At 43.6% G+C, this 23,341-nt stretch overlaps 1 protein-coding gene across 1 annotated transcript; it reads right to left on the reverse strand.

The window, feature by feature from the left end:
- Positions 1-7,132: 7,132 nt before the first annotated feature.
- LOC138358180 (uncharacterized) lies at positions 7,133-22,903 on the reverse strand. The gene is made up of 3 exons (XM_069315683.1): positions 22,855-22,903; positions 22,281-22,473; positions 7,133-8,444 (listed from the first exon to the last, which is right to left on the reverse strand). The coding sequence occupies exons 1-3, from the start codon at positions 22,901-22,903 to the stop codon at positions 7,133-7,135; spliced, it is 1,554 nt and encodes a 517-aa protein (XP_069171784.1).
- Between the last annotated feature and the right edge of the window lie 438 nt (positions 22,904-23,341).

The following is a 23,341-nucleotide window of genomic DNA, read 5'->3' on the forward strand; positions in this document are numbered from 1 at the left end:
GCACTGTACACAACACTGTACACAACACTGTACACAACACTGTACACAGCACTGTACACAACACTGTACACAGCACTGTACACAACACTGTACACAGCACTGTACACAACACTGTACACAACACTGTACACAACACTGTACACTACACTGTACACAACACTGTACAGAACACTGTACCCTACACTGTACAGAACACTGTACAGAACACTGTACACTACACTGTACAGAACACTGTACACTACACTGTACAGAACACTGTACACTACACTGTACAGAACACTGTACAGAACACTGTACACTACACTGTACACTACACTGTGCACAACACTGTACACAACACTGTACACTACACTGTACAGAACACTGTACACCACACTGTACACCACACTGTACACAACACTGCACAACACAGTACACAACACTACACGACACTGTACAGAACACTGTACACACCACGGTACAGTACAGAACACGGAACACAGTACTCTATAGAACACGGTATACAGTACTGTACAGCACATGATGCACATTACTGGACAGAACATTGCAAAGAGTACTGTACAGAATATAGTACACTGCATTGTACATAACTTGGAACACTGTTTAATACAAATCATAGTAAACAGTACTGTGCAGAACGTGGTACATATTACTATTTAGAACGTGGTACTGAGTTCCATGTTCTGTACCACAGTACACTGTATTGTACTGTGTTCTGTACATAACACAGTACACTGTATTGAACAGAAAACGTTACATAACTGTACTGAACATGGTACTCAGTACTGCATAGAAAATGGTACACACTACTGTTCAAAACAAGGTATACAATACGATACGGAACACGTACACAGTACTGTACAGAACATTCTACAATACATAATACAGTAATGCACAGAATACAATACAGTACACAGTATTATCCAAAACACAGTACATGTTACGTACGTAACATGGTATTCTATGTGTCATTATAAATAGTATTGTTCTAAACATGGTACTGCACAGAACAGGGTACGAGTTTGTGACCATGTGCGTGCGTGCGTGCGTGCGAGACTGCTCCAGCGTTTTTGCAAATCGCGAAGGTTAAATAAGCAATAGCACAGTGGAAAAGTTCATTGTAGATTATGAATGCCTGGCAAGTAGACAAACCCAAATTAGCTACAAAAAATTTGAAGTGTTTTTCGAAGTTCACGTCCGTATACTGAGGTAATGAAATATATCTCATAAGGAGAGAGTAGCATTTCTACCCTCGTCTATTTGAAGTCCCTCAAGGGACCTCACAAGTCCATAAAATATACAAATATTACTATTTTACATTTCACATTATAATAGTAATCACATTTTATACTGTGATTTCTTGTTGATTATGCTGCATCTGTCATTTCTTGTTTTGGTAAAGGTAGACTTAATTTGGAAACGGAACAAAATAAAGTCATAATAATAATAAGCCATGAAAATATTATTGGGATGTACAAGAAATGATATGATGGAGATAATGAGGATGTAATTGAACTTACTGAATAATTGGCTTAGAATTTCAGAGATAAATGTAGCTTCATTGATTCAGTTCAGTGAAGAATAAATGTTAAAGTATAATAAGAGCACGTATATAAGTTCCTTCCCGCCAAACAACGTTTGAACAAGTTTTATCACCTCCTAACAACTGTAACAACTATTATAGGAAGTTGTAACAACGTTCTAATCTATATAAATAAAAATGGAAATGTTCGTTTGTGCATAACCGCTAATCTCTGAAAGTTCTTCACCGATTACTTTGAAATTTTAACACAACGTTGCATTCGAATAGGCGCGTCTTTTTATATACCTGTTATATATATATATATATATATATATATATATATATATATATATATATATATATATATATATATATATATATATATATATATATATATATATATATATATATATATATATATATAGATGCCACTCCTGTGACAGGTAAAAACATGTTTTTTGAAAAACAGCGCCATCTGTTGCACATAATAGCAACATGCACGCTATACTAAATATGTCACCAATTCCATATCAGTGTTTCCGATTGCATTGATAAATTTTATTTTCATAGAATTTAATTTTTTTTATTATTATTATTTTGTGTGACACTGTGTTGGAATTGAGCTGGGTTGTTTACCATACTGTTCATTTCGAAATTATAAGTATAGATGCCACACCTGTGACAGGTAAAACTATGCTTTTCTTGACAAACAGCGCCAAAAACAGCATGTATGAGCAACACACATGCTATACTAAATATGTTACAATTCCATTTTAATGTTCCTGATTTCATTGATAAATTGAATTTCATAGATTTTATAGTATATAGTTTATTGTTTTATTTTTTCATATTTTCATTTCATTTTTTAACTGTTTTTCTTATATTTAAGTGATGGGAACATCAGATCACTTGATGTTCCTCCTTTTCTGATGGGAACATCAGACCATTTGGGAAGGCATCGGACGAGGGAGTGGGGAATGGTGGGGATGACGAGGGGACGGTGGTGTGGGGAATGGTTGGAGGCCGAGGAGATGGGAGAGGGGGGAATGGTGGGGAGGACTGGGGGACAGGGAAGGTTGCTGAGCCACAGCAACGCGTGGCCGGGTACTGCTAGTATATCATAAAAACGTTATAACAAAGTGTAAAAACTTTATTACAATTTGTAACAACCGGAAAATAGGGACAGTTGCTTTGTGAAATAGGGACATGCTTTTGTTTGCATGGTTATGATTTAACGTTACACATTCAGTTACAGGAACCTCCACATCACATTCACTCTAAACATCCGTCTTTGCTGTCGACTCAAGCTCCTATGGTCCAGGCCTCACCTGCTCTATGTTGCACAGGGTCAATGTTCGCCTCTGGAAGAGTCTCGTTCTCTCCACCGCCGAGACTTTAACACAACTCTTCGCCACCACCAACGTCTCACCTGCCGACATCCTGGAGACAAGAGAGGGTGTTTACCTGCTCTTCTCCAGGGATTCGGACCTTGATAAGATCATCACCCTCACCGCCACGACCACCCAGCATGACACCGGCATCACCCTCACGCCACCCCGACAATACCTGGCAGACAGGACCGTGTTCGCCAGGAATATCAGCACCTGGCTCACCGACCCTCGACGACATCGTCGCCAGCATCAACGACCATAACCAGACGCTGACAGCGGTAGCGGTCAAGACCATCTCCAACGCCGAAGTCAATCGAGACCAACATTGAAGGTGACCTTCACACAGCCATCGCAGCGATCCACGCCACGGACTACAGACTTAAGTAAGCAGGAGCACTATACCACCCAACCAAGTGCTCAAGGAACGCTTCACGGAGCTCCGGCAGTGCTTCAAGTGCTGTCAGTACTTCCGCCACACCAGGAAGTGCACCAAGCAAGCACAGAGATGCAGCCTCTGCACCCAGGAGTACCACTGCACGGACTGCACATCCTCCCACCGTCGCTGCATACTCTGCTGGCCTACAATGGCCCACACTCTGCAGTCTCGCCTGACTCTCTCCTCTGGCAGGAGGAAATCTAAAAGATGATGGCTACTGCTTCCTTCACCTCCATACTTCGACCATCAAACCCACTCCGTCGGAATTCCCGCTCTTACCCTTCTTATTTTGAGGTTATCTTCAGTTGATTTCGGGGGTTTAGTGTCCCCGCGGCCCGGTCCTCGACCAGGCCTTCACCCCCAGGAAGCAGCCCGTGACAGCTGACTAACTCCCAGGTACCTATTTACTGCTAGGTAACAGGGTCATAGAAATGAGAGTGAATGAAACTCTCCCCATCATTTCTCGCCGGCGCCCGAGATCGAACCCGGGACCACAGGATCACGTGTACAGTGTGCTGCCAGCTCGGCCAGCCGGCCCCTTGAACACACATGTGATTCCCTCACTACCGCCTGGCCCCTGGGGACGCTGCCCCCAGCTGACCGCATTAACTCTGATTAAACCACCACCGACCCAGCCTGCAGCCCCCACCAAGATCACCCTTTTACCCGTTCTCCTTCACGTCTCCGATAAAATGTATGGCAACGACATTACCAGCTACTTCCACATTATCAACAGGCTGGTCGTCGCGAATGGACTTCTGACAGCTTCTGCACCCGATGACACTCTTCCAGCTTCCGCAACTGCTACCTGACCCTCCACCTCAGGGATACCTGAGCCGACCCCTAGGCAGCCGTCACCGTCTGGCGACAAACTCCGCAGTTCTCGAGCTTATTCCACTGACAAGAACGGCACCAGCCCCCACTACCGCTGACCTGGATGGTGAGGCCGACTCCGAAGATTCGACCGACCACCATGTTTCAATTTGCCACCGGCTCTCCTGCTCCTTACCAGCCGCCCGGGCACCATCTTCTCCTCCAGATCCTTCACCGGCACAAACAAGATTGACAGGTTCTCATTCTACCTCCTCTAGGTATCTCTGACTTAGCCGCATACTTTCCAAGGAGAACAGACAGCATAACTCTCTAATCCAGAACGACTACTGGGAAAACAAGTGCAGAGAAACAGGACGGATCCTTCACATAGTCGGCTTTCTAGAACGCCTCGACATCCTCTGCGAGTACGACACATTGAAAAAGAAAATTCGACCAAACTACCAACTTCGGGGAAATGGGCTAAGGAACCAACCATCTTGTGACACCCTGGCATCTCCCCCTAGACCAGTCGACTGTGGCCAGCCCCGCCGACAGCCCTGCTGACCGATTCACCGATCTGACCAGCCTTATGGTGTTGAATTGAATTGGCGCATCCACTGACACCACCCCCAGATCTCCAGTATCAGTTATTGATACAGATAATGGCCCCAAAGAGCCTCCACTAATGGGCTCACCATAGCCCATTCTACATGGAAATATTATTCCATTAGCTGAATCTTAAACAACACCATAATGGTACATCAACATACAGCCCCATTCCTGTGCCAGGTAAGTCCATTACAGGTTCACCATAACCACATATGTGCGCTACTTAGAACTTATTGTCCCGAGTAGCTGAATCTAAAACAACAATAATGTTACATTTACAGCTTACTGGAGCATGAATAGTGGGTGCTAAACATTGCAAACAGAATTATATGCCCTGAAGGAGGCCATAACTATTCAATTTTGAATAATTTACATGATTTTATCATTCATACCTACTCTAAATCATTGTTCCAGGCATTGCTATCCAATCAGCACAGAGATAATGTATACCTCCTCACATAAATCCAACATATAGGAAAAGAAGCCCATAATCTAGGGCCGGCAATCACCTTAAATTGGATACCAAGTAACATTGGCATACGTGGTAATGAAAAGGCAGACACTAGCAAAAACTGCCACTGCTCTACCTGTTGTACAGGTACAAATACCTCCAAGTTTTTTACAGATTAAGGAGCAAATCAAGAAGAAAATACTCTCAACTATCAAAAGTTGCCACAGAGCCAAAGAAGCGTAAGGAAGAACTACTGCGATATGGTATGAACATGCCACTGGGTACTACTCTTTCAAGCCTGAAAAAAAGATATCCAGAGACATTGCAGTAGCCATACACAGACTCAGACTTGGTTACAAGTACTTCTGGGAGGTAATGAATCCAATAGTTAAAGAATGTTATATCTGTGGAACAGAAGCAGAGGCACTACTTACTGGAATGTGAAACTACTGAAGCCCTGCATATCAAACTCAACATTAATCCAAAGACAGCAGCTGCATTGGATGCTCATTCCACAGTGACTTCAATGATTAGAAACGCTGTTGAAGAATGGGACTGACTCACTAGTGAATATTCTGCATCCACATCCGCCACCAAGATAATGTTATTAAAACAAGATTAAAACCAGTGCACTAAAACAGAAACGAAAAAGAAGCAGGGTAAAAGGAGAAAACCCCACCTCCATTTGAAACTTTGACCCAAATATCACAGTAACAAGGTTATCGCGAATACCTGGACTCAATAACGGGCTCACCATAGCCCGAGCTACACGGACACTTCCTTCTGAGTAGCTAAATCTAAAACAACAACAACAACAACATACATTTACAGGGTATTCATGCCCGACATCTGGGATCAAACTCATATTTCCAAGCGTCCCCGCGGCCCGGTCACCGACCAGGCCTCTTTTTTGTTACACACCCTCCGGGAAGCAGCCCGTAGCAGCTGCCTAACCCCCAGGTACCTATTTACTGCTATGTAACAGGGGCATCAGGGTGAAAGAAACATTTTGCCCATTTGTCTCCGCCTCCGCCAGGGATCGAATCCAAAACCTCAGGACTATGAATACGAAGCGCTGTCCACCCCAGCTGTCATGCGCCCCTGACAGCTGGTTCTGTCAATGATAGTTCATTTTCTTGAGACTTTTCGATCAGCGATAATCCATGAGGTGCCCTGCCCCTCACCATCACGAGGGTACACTTCTTGGCTGTATTTATTACTGCCACTAGGCAAGCCTTCCCGCCAAACACACACCGAAACTACGACGTTGGTACAACGTTCGAACAAGTTTTAACACCTCTTAACCAGTTATAACAACCAATATAGCAAGTTGTAACAACGTTCTAATACGTCATAAACACGTTAAGCCAATATGTAACAACTTTATTACAAGTTGTAACAAGCGGAAAATAGAGACAGTTACGGTTTGTGTTTCCAGGGTTGATCGTCGCCGTTCTTTTCTCCCAAATGTTGGTATCATTGTCTCTTACACTATTTCTTCCTTCTGTACGATCTTGCCTTCCTTCGGAGCTTCATTTACCCTGCTAATGTGTGCCGGCTTGGAATCTCTCAAATAAAGCTTTATGTGAGAGAAACGAACCAGCATTGTGTATACCTTGACAATTACAGCAAGATGGAGTGAATAAATTTCCTTTTTCAATCCTGACCCTAGCCATGCTTCTTACCACAGTACCGACATCTGGGATCACACTCATACCTCCAAGCCATGTGTCCCCAACGAGAACACATCACGCAAAGCGTGGATTCCTCAATATATTTTGCCACGTTTTTGTACAAGGACTTGGATACAGGAGAGTCTTTCTGGAGCCTCACTCTTTAACAAGGTAACAATCTGACTATGTTTTTCACCACATACAATTTCCTTTTAGCCCGCACAACACTTTAAATGTTTAGAAGATGGAATTCAGGATGCTACTATGTTGGATACTTAAAAGTAATGTTTTTCGAAGGAAATAGTGCAGATGTTCATGGAAAAAGTGACCGCTGTTAGAGGATAGTGACCCCGTGTCGCAGGCAGGTAGTGACCCTGAGTCGAAGGCAGGTAGTGACCCTGAGTCGCAGGCAGGTAGTGACCCCAAGTCACAGGCAGGTAGTGACCCCAAGTCGAAGGCAGGTACTGACCCCGAGTCGAAGGCAGGTAGTGACCCCGAGTCTAAGGAAGGTAGTGACCCCGAGTAGCAGGCAGGTAGTGACCCCAAGTCACAGGCAGGTAGTGACCCCAAGTCGAAGGCAGGTACTGACCCCAAGTCGAAGGCAGGTAGTGACCCCGAGTCGAAGGCAGGTAGTGACCCCAAGTCACAGGCAGGTAGTGACCCCAAGTCACAGGCAGGTAGTGACCCCAAGTCGAAGGCAGGTAGTGACCCCGAGTCGAAGGCAGGTAGTGACCCCAAGTCACAGGCAGGTAGTGACCCCAAGTCACAGGCAGGTAGTGACCCCAAGTCGAAGGCAGGTAGTGACCCCGAGTCGAAGGCAGGTAGTGACCCCGAGTCGAAGGCAGGTAGTGACCCCGAGTCTAAGGAAGGTAGTGACCCCGAGTAGCAGGCAGGTAGTGACCCCGAGTCGAAGGCAGGTAGTGACCCCGAGTAGCAGGCAGGTAGTGACCCCGAGTCGAAGGCAGGTAGTGACACCGAGTAGCAGGCAGGTAGTGACCCCGAGTAGCAGGCAGGTAGTGACCCCGAGTCGAAGGCAGGTAGTGACCCCGAGTCGAAGGTAGGTAGTGACCCCGAGTCGAAGGCAGGTAGTGACCCCAAGTCGAAGGAAGGTAGTGACCCTGAGTCGAAGGCAGGTAGTGACCCCGAGTAGCAGGCAGGTAGTGACCCCGAGTCGAAGGCAGGTAGTGACCCCGAGTAGCAGGCAGGTAGTGACCCCGAGTCGAAGGTAGGTAGTGACCCCGAGTCGAAGGCAGGTAGTGACCCCAAGTCGAAGGAAGGTAGTGACCCTGAGTCGAAGGCAGGTAGTGACCCCGAGTAGCAGGCAGGTAGTGACCCCGAGTCGAAGGCAGGTAGTGACCCCGAGTAGCAGGCAGGTAGTGACCCCGAGTAGCAGGCAGGTAGTGACCCCGAGTCGAAGGCAGGTAGTGACCCCGAGTAGCAGGCAGGTAGTGACCCCGAGTAGCAGGCAGGTAGTGACCCCAAGTCGAAGGCAGGTAGTGACCCCAAGTCGAAGGCAGGTTGTGACCCCGAGTCTAAGGTAGGTAGTGACCTGAGTCGAAGGCAGGTAGTGACCCCGAGTAGCAGGCAGGTAGTGACCCCGAGTAGCAGGCAGGTAGTGACCCCAAGTCGAAGGCAGGTACTGACCCCAAGTCGAAGGCAGGTAGTGACCCCAAGTCGAAGGCAGGTTGTGACCCCGAGTCTAAGGTAGGTAGTGACCTGAGTCGAAGGCAGGTAGTGACCCCGAGTAGCAGGCAGGTAGTGACCCCGAGTAGCAGGCAGGTAGTGACCCCAAGTCGAAGGCAGGTACTGACCCCAAGTCGAAGGCAGGTAGTGACCCCAAGTCGAAGGCAGGTAGTGACCCCGAGTCGAAGGCAGGTAGTGACCCCGAGTCTAAGGAAGGTAGTGACCCCGAGTAGCAGGCAGGTAGTGACCCCGAGTCACAGGTAGGTAGTGACCCCGAGTCGCAGGTAGGTAGTGACCCTGAGTCGAAGGCAGGTAGTGACCCCGAGTAGCAGGCAGGTAGTGACCCCGAGTCGAAGGCAGGTAGTGACCCCGAGTAGCAGGCAGGTAGTGACCCCGAGTAGCAGGCAGGTAGTGACCCCGAGTCGAAGGCAGGTAGTGACCCCGAGTAGCAGGCAGGTAGTGACTCCGAGTAGCAGGCAGGTAGTGACCCCGAGTAGCAGGCAGGTAGTGACCCCGAGTAGCAGGCAGGTAGTGACCCCGAGTAGCAGGCAGGTAGTGACCCCGAGTCGAAGGCAGGTAGTGACCCCGAGTAGCAGGCAGGTAGTGACCCCGAGTAGCAGGCAGGTAGTGACCCCGAGTCGAAGGCAGGTAGTGACCCCGAGTAGCAGGCAGGTAGTGACCCCGAGTAGCAGGCAGGTAGTGACCCCGAGTCGAAGGCAGGTAGTGACCCCGAGTAGCAGGCAGGTAGTGACCCCGAGTAGCAGGCAGGTAGTGACCCCGAGTAGCAGGCAGGTAGTGACCCCGAGTAGCAGGCAGGTAGTGACCCCGAGTAGCAGGCAGGTAGTGACCCCGAGTCGAAGGCAGGTAGTGACCCCGAGTAGCAGGCAGGTAGTGACCCCGAGTAGCAGGCAGGTAGTGACCCCGAGTCGAAGGCAGGTAGTGACCCCGAGTAGCAGGCAGGTAGTGACCCCGAGTCGAAGGCAGGTAGTGAAATAAGTCTCAGGCTGATAGTGACCTAAGTGACCTACCGTGTGAGGTCACCAACCCACAGCCAGAGGTTCTGCTGAGTGGGGACAACCAGCCCTAAACATAGGACAGTCACACTAAGCTCACTACAAACGTTAACACCAACACTGGTGACTACACTGCCCTCACAAACCCCCTCCAAGCACGAGAAAATAATAATAAATGTCGACCGTAAAGGTTTGCACAGAATGTCGTAAGAATGTAGATTATTGTTACAAACGAGGTATTTACCCGATTCTCACTATTGTTAATGTATGCATGATTAAATGCTTATCCCACCTCAGTTTGTCAGATATGATTAGAATTAAAACTATGTTTTTCTTAACATAAATATAATGTAATTCTATTTCATCTTGATGACGTGTGTTCAGTTATGCTATTGTATTTACCCTGTTGTATTATATTGTATGAGAGGGGGTCATGTGCAGGCGTGTGTTCAGTGGAAAGGTATTGGACAAGGGATTTTTTTCACGTGTGGTGGTTGGTCCCACTGTTTCCAATTTTACATTGCATCCCATTTATCATTATTTCCTTCTGTGAAGCACAGTTATTTGAGTAGTGTTCCCAGAATGTATAAGATATTACATACCTAAGTTTATATGTGTTTGGGAGTGATTATCGCCATATGTAAGTGTGTCTGTTAAGATTTCTTGTCACGCGTATTTGGCTATTGAGAGCGAGTCACGCGTGTGTGTGTGTGTGTATGTGTGTGTGTGTGTGTGTGTGTGTGTGTGTGTGTGTGTGTGTGTGTGTGTGTGTGTGTGTGTGTGTGTGTGTGTGTGTGTATGTGTAAGTTGCTATGTGTGATTGGTATTGATTGGTCGTATTTTCCTGGGTTAAGTCTTTTGTCATTGGTATATTATTTGTGTTGGTAATTAAATTAAATACTTACGTGTTGGTAATTAAATTAAATGCTTACGTGTTGGTAATTAAATCTGGTTTATAATAACTACTGGGTTTATTATAAGTATTCATTATATCAGTTTTTTTCACAATATTTTTATATTTGTCAATTCTCATCAGCATAGTGGAATTTAATTATCATTTTACTAGTGGGGCCTTATTATTAACTATGGATATATATTGTTTCTCTTTGTATACCTATCATCGAGTATACTGGTGGTTCCATTTTTAAAACAGTTGTTTATTTGCAATTCGTAGATATCATTATTATTATTAAAAATAATAGGGCTAATCTGATTATAAAATAACTAACGGAAGCACGAGCCTTACTCATATACGTAGGTTAACACTCATCAGGAGAGTTTTCAGTGCCAACTGTGCTCCGCAGCCACACACAGAAAATGTGCCAACATGACCAGTAATGCAAGGAAAATTGGACTGAGAAGTCACTGTGTACTGGGTTTGTGATAAAGATAGTACCACCTTCCAGGAGATGATGGCAAATTTGGAAAATAATAACTCCTATAGAGAATAGAGAAGCCCTTCTAAATGCATGCTCAGACACTTCAAAAGGTTTCAGTCATATTATTTGTAACATCCAGTCTGGGTTGTCGGGCTCAATGCCAGGATTGTCGGGCTCAACGCCAGGGTTGTCGGGCTCAACGCCAGGATTATTGGGCTCAATGCCAGGTGCCAGGGTTGTCGGGCTCAACGCCAGGGTTGTCGGGCTCAACGCCAGGGTTGTCGGGCTCAACGCCAGGGTTGTCGGGCTCAACGCCAGGATTATTGGGCTCAATGCCAGGTGCCAGGGTTGTCGGGCTCAACGCCAGGATTATTGGGCTCAATGCCAGGTGCCAGGGTTGTCGGGCTCAACGCCAGCATTGTTGGACTCAACGCCAGGGTTCTCGGGCTCAACTCCAGGATTGTTGGACTCAACGCCAGGGTTGTCGGGCTCAACGCCAGGATTATTGGGCTCAATGCCAGGTGCCAGGGTTGTCGGGCTCAACGCCAGCATTGTTGGGCTCAACGCCAGGGTTGTCGGGCTCAACGCCAGGATTATTGGGCTCAATGCCAGGTGCCAGGGTTGTCGGGCTCAACGCCAGGATTATTGGGCTCAATGCCAGGTGCCAGGGTTGTCGGGCTCAACGCCAGGATTATTGGGCTCAATGCCAGGTGCCAGGGTTGTCGGGCTCAACGCCAGGATTATTGGGCTCAATGCCAGGTGCCAGGGTTGTCGGGCTCAATGCCAGGTCATTTAAAAATAAACACACAAAACAAGAACCCAAAACCTGTCGATGCTTCAGATTGGGTATATGTATTGTGACGTGTTTCTGTAGCCAGCTTATTAACGTAGAAGTGTGTTTTGTGACTACCACTGTGCGCTCAATTCCTGTGAATGGGAAGGTAAGCCACAAATGGATGACAGACGGGTGAGGTTAATCGCGCAACCCAGGGGTGTTTTCCTGATTCCCTTCCCACTCTCTGTGTGAGATTTTAGGAGTAACTAATGTATTTTTTTTTAGAGGCTATAGCTCTTGGACCAGTGCTAGGATGGGAGGTGGGTGACTGATGGTTGAGTGATAATTGTGTGACCCAGGTATGGTTTTCCAATTATCTTATAACCATTTTTTTTTTTTTTTGAGATATATACAAGAGTTGTTACATTCTTGTACAGCCACTAGTACGCGCAGCGTTTCGGGCAGGTCCCTGGAATACGATCCCCGCCGCGAAGAATCGTTGTTACATCCAAGTACACATTTTACTGTTGCGTTAAACAGAGGCTACAGTTAAGGAATTGCGCCCAGTAAATCCTCCCCGGCCAGGATACGAACCCATGACATAACGCTCTCGGAACACCAGGCGAGTGTCTTACCACTACACCACGGAGACATTTAATGTGTGATTATGTGTATTTTTTTTAGTGGCATTAGCTCTTGGACCAGTACAAAGTGCAGATGGATGACTGATGGCAGAGGAGTGATAATTGTGAGACCCGGGTATTATTTCCGGGTATAACTAATGCATTTTTTAGAGACTCTTGCTCTTGGACCAGAGCAAGTCGTAGATGGATGCGAGATGGGTGACTGACGAATGAGGAGTGCAGGTGGCAAATTGCGATCACTCACAAAAAAAAAATAAATGTAAAAAAATGTTGCTTTGCCCTTGCAGTGTGAAAGTGGTCTAAGGATTTAACAATAAACAGGTGAAAAAATCAGCCAGTCCTCCAAAAATGGGGAGGTAAATGTAACAGAACAAGTAAGTGTAATTATGTACTATGCAGAGCAGTCAGGAATTGTACTTATTTTTAATTAGTATTAAACCGTAGTCAAATATATTGAGAATATTTGAGTTTACCTCAAAAGCTGAATAGAGAACCACGACCTAACCTAACCTTCTTAGTGTTTGAAGATAAGCATTTTATTACTTCTTAATTACAACTAGTACTTAACCTATAGCTATATTGATATTATAGTTTTATACAACTAATAAAACAAAACTAAAATATTTCATTAAATTGTAAAGTAACTCAGGATATTTTAAAATTTTGTATAAAATCTCTATTGTTTAATAAAACTGAAAGAGAAATTCCTGATATTTAAAACTTGTGTATAGCAAATTAAATTTGAAAACTTCATCCTAAAATTCTGAGTGTCTTAACAGAAAACGAGGAGAATAAATGGGGCGGTAAATGTAACAGCCCATAAGTGGAATTATGTGCTATGTATGACAGTAAGGAAATGTACTTATTACACTTAGTATTAAACTGTACTGTCAATTCGGAGGATGGACTGGAAAAAAATACCACAATTTACTGTAAACTTTAACATTAATAAACAACATGTATTTCCTGAAACTTTACTTTGGCGATTACAATATGAATAAAAACTCAAATGCATGCTTATTTCACTCTACTAACAAGAAAAATATTGGTGACTAAATTACTAAAAAGTAAGTCCACACAACCACCGTCACGTGTCGTAGCCGGAGCACAGCGAGTGAAGGAGGCTGAGTGTAGATCCCAGGAGCACCAACTCGTTCTAGTCTGTCGTTCCAGGTCTGTCGTTGTTGTTTTAGATTTAGCTACTCAGAACGAAATGTCCCTGTAGCACGGGCTATGGGGAGCCCGTAAGTTTCAGGTCACTGGCAGGTATATATATACGCCTGCAGGTGACGTCACGTATGGTGGCAAGGTGCACTTGACATTGAGCCGGTGGGATGACAAGCAGTTAGCGGGCATTAACAGGTCGCCGGCGATCACACCTGACATGGGCTCACAGGGCTTCGTAGGGTGACCCGGGTGGAGTGTATCCTGACGTCTGTCTGGGGCTGCTGTCTGGTTTTGCTGTCATAGAGGGTGTACTGTAGCATGAAGACGTTGAAGGTAGGAGGAAGAGGCAGCTTACCACTGCTATGCAAGGAAATTACGTGACAGTATGTATGGAATATTGAGAAGAGCGAATGAAACATGCAAATACGATCACACTAAAAAATTACCAAACACACCAAAAAATGAAGAAACAACGACGTTTCGGTCCGTCATGGACCACTATCAAGTCGTATGTGACTTAATTATGGTCCAGGATCGACCGAAACCTCATCTTCTCTTCATCTTTTGGTGTGTAGTTTGGTCCTTATATCTTGAGCCACATTATTGTAACTCATCATCTGCACCCTAGGAAGCGTAGGAATATTCTTAACACTGGAAAATGTTTAAAAAGCTGCAGAATCTTTCACCCAGAGGTTTGTAAAAGCTCTTTTATCAATAAAGAATGTTTCAACAGAGACTGTCCAGCCTTTCATCTATGAGGAACCAGGCGAATAAACCCAAAAGAAGGCCACTATGAAGACAACCACAACTCTAAATACGAGGAATATTTTTTAGCACGAGGACGAGAAGAATGGCTACAAATGTCCAGACTCTACCACCAACTCTTTCAAATGTTATAGAGGACACAAGCACAGTGCGCCCCTTTACCAGAACCCCAGATTTTAACAAGTAAAGCATCCAGCACTTCAACAAATACGATAACATCATTTATACTTACCAAGATTCAGGGTATAAAAACATGGAAATCAAACAAAGTCCACTTTATTGCTGGCCTTCATTTAATTTTAATAATAAAGAGATTAACTGAGAACCAATAAAGCAAGACATGACAGATATAAGCTGGACACAACGGCTACAAAATGCAAGACTAAACCTGTTGTGGAGAAAACCTCTGAGGGGGAATTTATTTAATGTTTTATTAATTATTTTCTTTAATTATTTCTAATTTAATTATTAATGATTTATTTGCTAATTAAAGTGAACTGTATATTCATAGTTGTCCTGCTTGGAACTTCCCACCACAACCTGGGGGTTATTTAATAACAGCTGAATTAAAATGAATCAATTGGATCAAATTCATTAATATTGGTTAGTTAGTGATAAATAATTGTGGAACAGCTTAGCTTTTTGTAGAAGGTGGTCTGGTTAAAGAACAATAGACACGTCCATGTAACATAAGCTGAACCTGTATTAGACCAGTCTATAATGGTGTTGCAGAGTGCCTCGTGGAACCAGGTAATTTGTTGATATTGTCTCGGGTCGTCACAAGTTACATGCTCGAATAATACGTCGTCAAAAATGCAACAACATCCTTATCACAAATATGACATGACACCGATTACGATTAAATTAATATTAGATGCTTACCCATTTTTTGGGTGTTGTCGTGCCTCATAACCAGGTTGACATTAGCTAATACTAACAGGCCTGGTAATACAGAGAATTAGTTCAAGCTGGATATAAGGTACTCCCCATAATTTGTGAGGTTGCTGTGGCAGATGGACTCCAGATAACCAGTTAATTTCGAGTATTGGCAGCACTACGTAGTTCGTGTCCTCACGAGAAGTCTTCTTAATATCAATGGCTGCTCCCCCTCCCTCCCCGTTCAAGGGAAGCCTCAAGTCTCAGTTCCATTTTCTGCCATTTATCGACAATGGGAAGGAGACCTTGTTTTTATTTGTAATTTAATTAGATCCAGTCATGGAGAATACTTTTTTTTATCTATTTTGTTCCACAGACTGCTGTTTTAAGATGATTTCGCAATATTATTAGCTGGTGAATTTAGTCTTAGTGACATGGCAATTATATCCTCATTTTCTTGGTGAAAATTCCACAATTATAGTTTTCATTGAGGAGTAACCGAGATAATTTGTTTAATTTGTGTTACTACAAAAAGAGCAGCAATATTATCTGCATGTTGTATTGGAAGTTTGGTGTATTGGTGTCGGAATTTCCGACACCTGTCGCAGGCCCTTCACATTCTTTGGAGACAGAGCCTAAATACTGGCGTTATCCCTGACATAAAAAAAACAGCAAAATAGCACCACTTCATAAAGGAGGAAAGAGGCAGAGGCAAAACATTACAGACTGATAGCACAAATATCACATAGCTCTCTTTCAAAGATTTTTATGATAAGAAGATCACAAAATACATGGAATCCCAGCATCTCCATAACCCTGGACAACGTGTTTTTAAAACAGGGCGCTCTTGCCTATCACAGTTGCTGGACCACAATGACATGGCATTAGATGCCATGAGAGACAAACGAAACACTGATGTATTATACACAGATTTTTGGAAAGGCCTTCGACAAATATGACCATAGTGTTATTGCACACAAAATGCGTTCAAAAGGAATTACCGGAAAAATAGGCAGATGGATCTACAATTTCCTGACTAATAGAAACCAATGTGTAATAGTCAACAAAATAAAATCCGATCCATCAACTGCGAAGAGCTCAGTCCTTCAGGGTACTGTGCTTGCTCCAGTACTTTCTTTCATCCTCATATATCGGACATAGACAAGGACACAACCTATAGTATTGTATCTTCCTTTGCAGATGACACTAGGATTTTTATGAGAGTAGACAACATGGAGGACACGGCAAATCTTCAATCAGATGTAAATCAGGTCATTCTATGGGCTATGGTCAGGTTGTATATTGAACGAAAACTCAAAGTAAAGGATTTGGGTGTACTCGTGTCGGAAGACCTTACCTTTAAAGAACACAATAAAGTAGCTGTCACAACTGCAAGAAAAATGTCAGGTTGGATAACAAGAACCTTTCAAACAAGAGATGCTATACCGATGATGATACTTTGCAAGACGCTAGTGCTCTCTAGAGTGGAATACAGTTGCACAATGACAGCCCAATTCAAAGCTGGAGAAATTGCTGACCTAGAGAGCTTGTAGTTATCCTTTAACTGCTAGAATACACTGAGTGAAACATTTAAACTACTGGTACCGATTAAATGCTTAAACCTGTATTATCTTGAGCTCAGGCGGGAGAGATAAATAATAATTTACACGTGGAAAATAGTAGAGGGGGTGGTCCCAAACCTGCACACAGATATAACATCACATAAGATCAGAAGGCATGCCAGGATGTGCAGAATACCCACGTTGAGAAGCAGTGGTGCAAAAGGAGAGAAAACCCTATCAACATCAGAGGCCCGAGACCATTCAACATGCTTCCACTACACATAAGGGGCATAACTGGCGTCCCCTCGCAGTGTTTAATAGAGAACTTGATAAGCACCTCCAAAGGATACCTGATTAACCAGGCTGTGACTCACATGTCAGGCTGCGAGCAGCTGCATCCAACATCCTGGTTAACCAGTCTAGCAACGAGGAGGCCTGGCCGAGGACCGGACAGCGGGTACGCTAAGCTCTGAAACCATCTCAAGGTAACCCTCAAGTTAAGGTACCCTGTGCCTCGAGAAAATAAATTAAGTGGCACTACAGCTATGCTCAAGCCACATACCTTTAAGAAGAAGGAAGAGATAAAAACTGGAGCGAGAATGACATTCCCTTTAGACGAAGAACACGAATATCAAAACAACTTCAACGCCTCACCCAATCTCAAGAACGAGAAAAATGGCTATGTGGAGAAATACAAATAATTGAAACTAAAGCTATAAGAAAAACCCAGGAGAGGCAGACAAAGCAAAAGGTCATTAGCAAGAGAGAGAGAGAGAGAGAGAGACAGAGAGAGAGAGAGAGAGAGAGAGAGAGAGAGAGAGAGAGAGAGAGAGAGAGAGAGAGAGAGAGAGAGAGAGAGAGAGAGAGAGAGAGAGAGAGAGAGAGAGAGAGAGAGAGACATCAGAAATACATTTTCTCATATGCAAACTCTAGAACAAAAACTACATCTGGTAGTGGGCGCCTGCGCAATGGAGATGGAACTTTCACAGATGACAACACAGAAATGACAGAAATAGGAAGCTACAGTACGATTCCGTTTTCATTAAGTTCTTAAACACACTGAAGATTGATAAATCAAACGAATTCTTTATGAATATGATACCAACATCAAATCATATTTCGCCATAGGCAGTCTCTGCTCTCTATAGACTATGATGTAGACACTATGCACTGACATTAAAAACAGCAGAAATAGCAACACTTCTGGAAGGAGGTGGTGCTATAGGCCGATAGAAACACTAACATCACACGTTATAAAAATACTTGAAAGGGTGACAAGAAGAAAGATCACAAAACACATGCAGCCAAAACGTCTACATAACCCTGGAAAACACGGTTTCAGAATAGGAGCTCTTACCCATCACAATTGTTGGACCACTATGGCAAGACATTAGAAGCCATGGAAGACAAACAAAACACTAACGTAATATTCGCAGATTTCGCAAAAAACTTTCGGTAAATGTGATCATGGTGTTAGTGCGCACAAAATGCGTTCCAGAGGAATCACCAGAAAAATAGGAAGATGGATTTGTAATTTCCTAACAGAGCCCAATGAGTGTAATAATCAACAAAGTAAAATCCGGACCATCAACCGTGAAGAGCTCAGTCCCCAAGATACTGTGTTTCTTCCAGAACTCTTTCTCATTCTCATATCGGACATAGACTAGGACACAAACTTTAGTACCGTATTATAATTTGCAGATGACTAGGATTTTTATGAGGTAGACAACACAGAAGACACAGCAAGCCTCCAAACTGATGTAAATCAGGTGTTTCAATGGGCCATAGAAAATAATATAGTATATAATGAAAATAAATTTCATCTCCTACACCATTGGAAAAATGAAAATATAAAAACTTTGATAGGGTAAATAGGTCACATGGTGCAGTAGGTCTGTATATTAGGGAAGACCTTGTATGCTCGGAGTTCCTGTACTCTACAAATGTGGTGGTAGAAGTAGTGGGAGTAAAAATAGAGAAAATAAACTTAGTTATTATTCTAATATACAGACCGCCAGATTCAACGGCTGAGGAATTCACAAAACAGATAAACCCAATATAGAGTAGCCTCGATAATTTGGCAAACTCAATACCTGATATCTTAATACGTAACTTCAACCGACCTAGTCTAAGATGGAGAATAGCAGACAATATTTTTTTTCCAGTTAATCAATCTGGACATAACCAACCAGAGATTATAGAACTGTTTAGATTATGTGACAAATTTTCAATCAACCAGCAGATAACAGAGCCAACTAGGAACGAAAATATTCTAGATCTGGTCTTCATAAACAATTAAGACAATCAGCGACATTTCGATCTCAGATATACTACTTACTCAGATCACTAGCTCAATGAAGTGCAAACTAACATCAGTACCCAGAATAGACCTAAAACAATGATCAAGCGAGAGGAATTATTCAGTAAATTCAATCATAATAATAAAAGAATAGACCTGGGAGAAAATCAACAGGGAACTTACAAACATTCAATGGGAAATTGTTTTAACAGAACAAAGTCGTGTCTGCTTAAGCAGTCACGACATCTCCACAGAGAAAATATAATTTAATCAGAGAGATTAAAAATATCGAGCCGAGACTGTAGCAGTCATATCAGATTGAGGAAATGCAACTAGAACAGAAAGCACAACAAGAAATATAGAAAACCCAAAATAATTCATCATATATCTGAAATCAATAAAGCAAAAGCAACTTCCAATATTGTACCTATTCGAGTGAAGAGTCATACACTGAGGATGACAAAGAAATTAGTAAAACTCTTAAATAGTCGTATGAGGACATGTTTAGCACTACAATAAACAGGAAATTTGAATATCTGGACAACTTTATGCGTGATATTCGAATCCCTGTAAATATAACTGATATCAAAACGAGCGTTGCAGAAATTAATGCAGAAAGAGAAATTAACAACATATCCATGCACTCAGCCCCGGGTCCAGACACATGGAATTCAATATATATAAAGAAATTCAAATTGCCAGTAGCACTGGTACTCAGTATAGTGGGGAGGAAGAGTTTGGACTGGCGGGAGAAACTAGATGCCCGTCAATCAGCAGACATAGCTCCTCTACACAAGGGAGGGAGCAAAGCATTGGCTAAGAATTATAGACCAGTTGCACTAACGTTCCACATAATAAAAGTATTTGAGAGGGTGATCAGTTTCATGGAGACCAATGACCTTCACAACCTAGGCTAACATGGATTTATTGCAGGAAGATCGTGCCTCTCACAGCTACTTGACAGCTGCGACAAAGTCACTGAGGCATTAGAAGAAAAACTTCTTGCAAATGTGGTATGCACGGACTTAGCAAAGACATTCGATAAATGTGACAATGGATTGATACCACACACATTGAGGTCAATGGGAATAACGGGTAAAGTAGGACAGTGGATTCTCAATTTTCAGTTGAACAGAACACAAGGAGTACCAGTCCACCAAATAAAATAGAGTCCAAGCACAGTTAAAAAGTTTTGTTCCTCAGGGTACAGTCTTTGCATCGCTGCTTTTCCAGATTCACATATCAGATATAGATACGAAGTCACAGCTTTCATATCATCCTTTGCATAAGACACAAAAATCAGCATGAAAATTACCTCTGATGAAGACATTGAAAAACTACAAGCTGATATTAATAAAGTTTTCAACTGGGCAGTGAGTTTCGGAGTATTTTCTGCAGCAGAAAATAACATGATGTTTAACAGTTACTAATTTTAGGTACTCGGGTACTGTAAAAATGAGGACCTTAAACAAAATACAGGGTATAAAGCACAATCAAATCTGCCCATAGTTTTGAAAGTAGCATGTAAAGAATCTGGGAATAATGTAGTTTATGACCTAACGTTTAGGGAGCATAACCAAGCATATATTTTACCAACCAGAAAAAAAATGATAGGATGGATTACGGGAACTTCCAAATCCAGGAATCCCATCACAATGGTTGTACTATTCAAATCACTTCTGCTGTACCATCTTGAGTACTGCTCGGTACTCACGTTCCCCTTCAAAGCGGGATAGACTGGTGAAATAGAGGGGATACAGAGAACATATATGGCATATATAGACACGATAGAGTACCTAAATTATTGGGATCGTCTCAAAGCTCTCCAAATGTACTCACTGGAAAGAAGACGATAGAGATATCAAATAATAATCACGTGGAAAATACTGGAGGACCAGGTCCCATCTTTACACAGTATAATAAAATACTAGAATGAACGATATGGAAGAAAATGCAGAATAGAACCAGTGAAGAGCAGGGGTGCCATAGGCACAATTAGAGAACACTATAATCATCAGAGGTTCATGAACCGATCCCCTGTGCGACGCGAATGGATGCATATGGACAACAAGGATCACCCCACAATACCAGTGTCAAGTTCAGACCCACGATGGCTGGGCCCCCGAGCTGTATCTCCCCTCCTCCGACTTTTATCTTGTTACCTGCTCAGGTTCCCTGCATCCTCGCCCTAGCCTTCCATACCCCTTCTTACAAACCCTAAGGTCTTTGGAATCGGTTCAGTACAAATCACTGTACTGTACAGATCATGGTACACAATATCATGTGCATGTTTGTATACCATAGGGTGTGTATGGAAACAAAGGAACTAAACAAAAAGGTTTGGAGGAACTACTATAATAACAGAACACGAGAGCAGAGAGAGAGATATCATAGTACCAGGAATGAGTATCTCAGTGCGAGAAGAGAAGCAAAGAGACAGTATGAAAATGACATAGCAAATAAAGCCAATACCGAACCAAAACTGCTCCAAAGTCAAATCAGGAGGAGAAACCCGTAAAAGAACAGGTTAGGACAGTTATACAGAGAATGATAGAGGTGTGTGAAGAACTCAACAGGAGATTCCAAAAGGTCTTCACAATAGAACGAGGGGAAGTTCTGAACTAGGATAGGTGTCAGTAAACCAGGCAGCTTTAGAAAGGTTCGAAATTACCAAAGATAAGGCCACTATGGGTCGCAACCGGATTCTTTGATGGTAGAACCAAAATGATAGTATCCGACCCCAAGTCGGTAGTATGCTCTCAAGAAAGTGGCTATGTAGTGCATAAAAAAAGAGGGGATGGACAAAACACCGTTTCTTTTGTCAATGTATTAAATATCTTTCCACCACCGTTAAGTATATATATGTACACCGTCACCATAAATAATATATAAAGAACAGATAGGCTATTATTACACCTATGTACAATCCTTTCGCTCAGGATATCAAACGTGTTCACGTGCAGAGTTCATCAATTCCCAGTATTTCTTCACTGTCCAGTAGCGTATCCAACCTTACTGGAAATAACACTGGCAAGTTCACCTATACGTGGGCCAGCCCACTGACAGTGTCATGAGGTGCCTGTACCCCCACGACCGCTCTCCAGCTACTCGCTGGCAGAGTACCTCAGCCACGCGCTGAGCGGGGTCACAAACCAATACAGGGGTAGCGATCCCCTGGCAGCAGTCTCTAGCGACCAGCTAGCTGCGCTACTCAACAGGCACCTCCCTGTCGTCAGTCTCTCCCCTAAGCCAGTCCCAAAGGTACGCCGATCCTTTTCAACACTTAAGCACTTGCAGCTACCACACTGCTTCATCGGCGGCAGCTTCCTTGGTCGTTTCCAGGACCCTGTTTGGTGACTGTGGACTGCCCAAGACGAACTGCCGTCTCCAGTACCGCTGCCCCCAGACGTCACCTCTGTGGACACAAAAACGTCATCAATGACCTAGCCGGTACTGGCGAAACTAGGAATTACCACTAACTCACTGGGGAGTTGACATTGTGCTCTATAGCACCCACTAGGTGGCGCTGGTCTTGATGCGTCACCTCACCAGAGGTCACTCACATCGACCCCTCTGGCTGACCGAGGCAGAAATCTTTAGCCATTTGATAATCCTCCACCAGATGACGTTGTCCACATTACGTACTATTCCCTGGGAGTTCGGGTGCAGACTCTTAGATGGCGCTGGAACTGCCACTCTACCCTCTGACAAGGGTGACGAGTCCATAACAATGAGGTTAAGAGGCATCTGTTGGATCTGGACATGAGAATGGTTGCTGGATCGGACGGAATCTCACCATGGGTACTGAAAGAGTGTGCAGAAACCTTTTGCTTGCCACTCTCCATGGTGAACAGTAAGTCACTGGAGACGAGAGACCTACCAGAAATATGCAAGACAGGTAATGAAGTCCCAGTATACAAAAAGGGAGACAGGCAAGAGGCACTGAACTACAGGCCAGTGTCCTTAACTTGTATACCGTGCCAGATGAAGAAGATCGTGAGATAAAACCTAGAAGCACATCTGGAGAAGGGATTTCATGACACACCACCAACATGGGTTGAAGGATGGCAAATCTTGCCTCAAAGATTTAATAGAATTCTACGACCAGAGAGTTACAGTGAGGGGTTGAGTCCTCAGAATGATGTGAAGTCATAAGTAAAGTCTCATGGAGATCTGTAATTGGACCTACCTTATTTATGATATACCGAAATTATCTTCCAGAGCGTATAGACTCATTCCTCTCAATGTTTGCTGATGATGCCAAAATTATGAGAAGGATTAAT

Source organism: Procambarus clarkii, chromosome 82 (genome assembly GCF_040958095.1).
Source record: "Procambarus clarkii isolate CNS0578487 chromosome 82, FALCON_Pclarkii_2.0, whole genome shotgun sequence".
In the NCBI taxonomy this organism is placed as follows: domain Eukaryota; kingdom Metazoa; phylum Arthropoda; class Malacostraca; order Decapoda; family Cambaridae; genus Procambarus; species Procambarus clarkii.

Coding starts and splice junctions, on each gene's coding strand:
- LOC138358180 (XM_069315683.1), bottom strand. CDS start 22,903: ATGGAGAGTGGCAAGCAAAAGGTTTCTGCACACTCTTTCAGTACCCAT. Junction 22,474..22,854: donor ACACTCTTTCAGTACCCATG/GTGAGATTCCGT, acceptor TTGTGTCCACAG/AGGTGACGTCTGGGGGCAGC. Junction 8,445..22,280: donor GAGAGACTGACGACAGGGAG/GTGCCTGTTGAG, acceptor CCTTCGACTCAG/GTCACTACCTACCTTAGACT.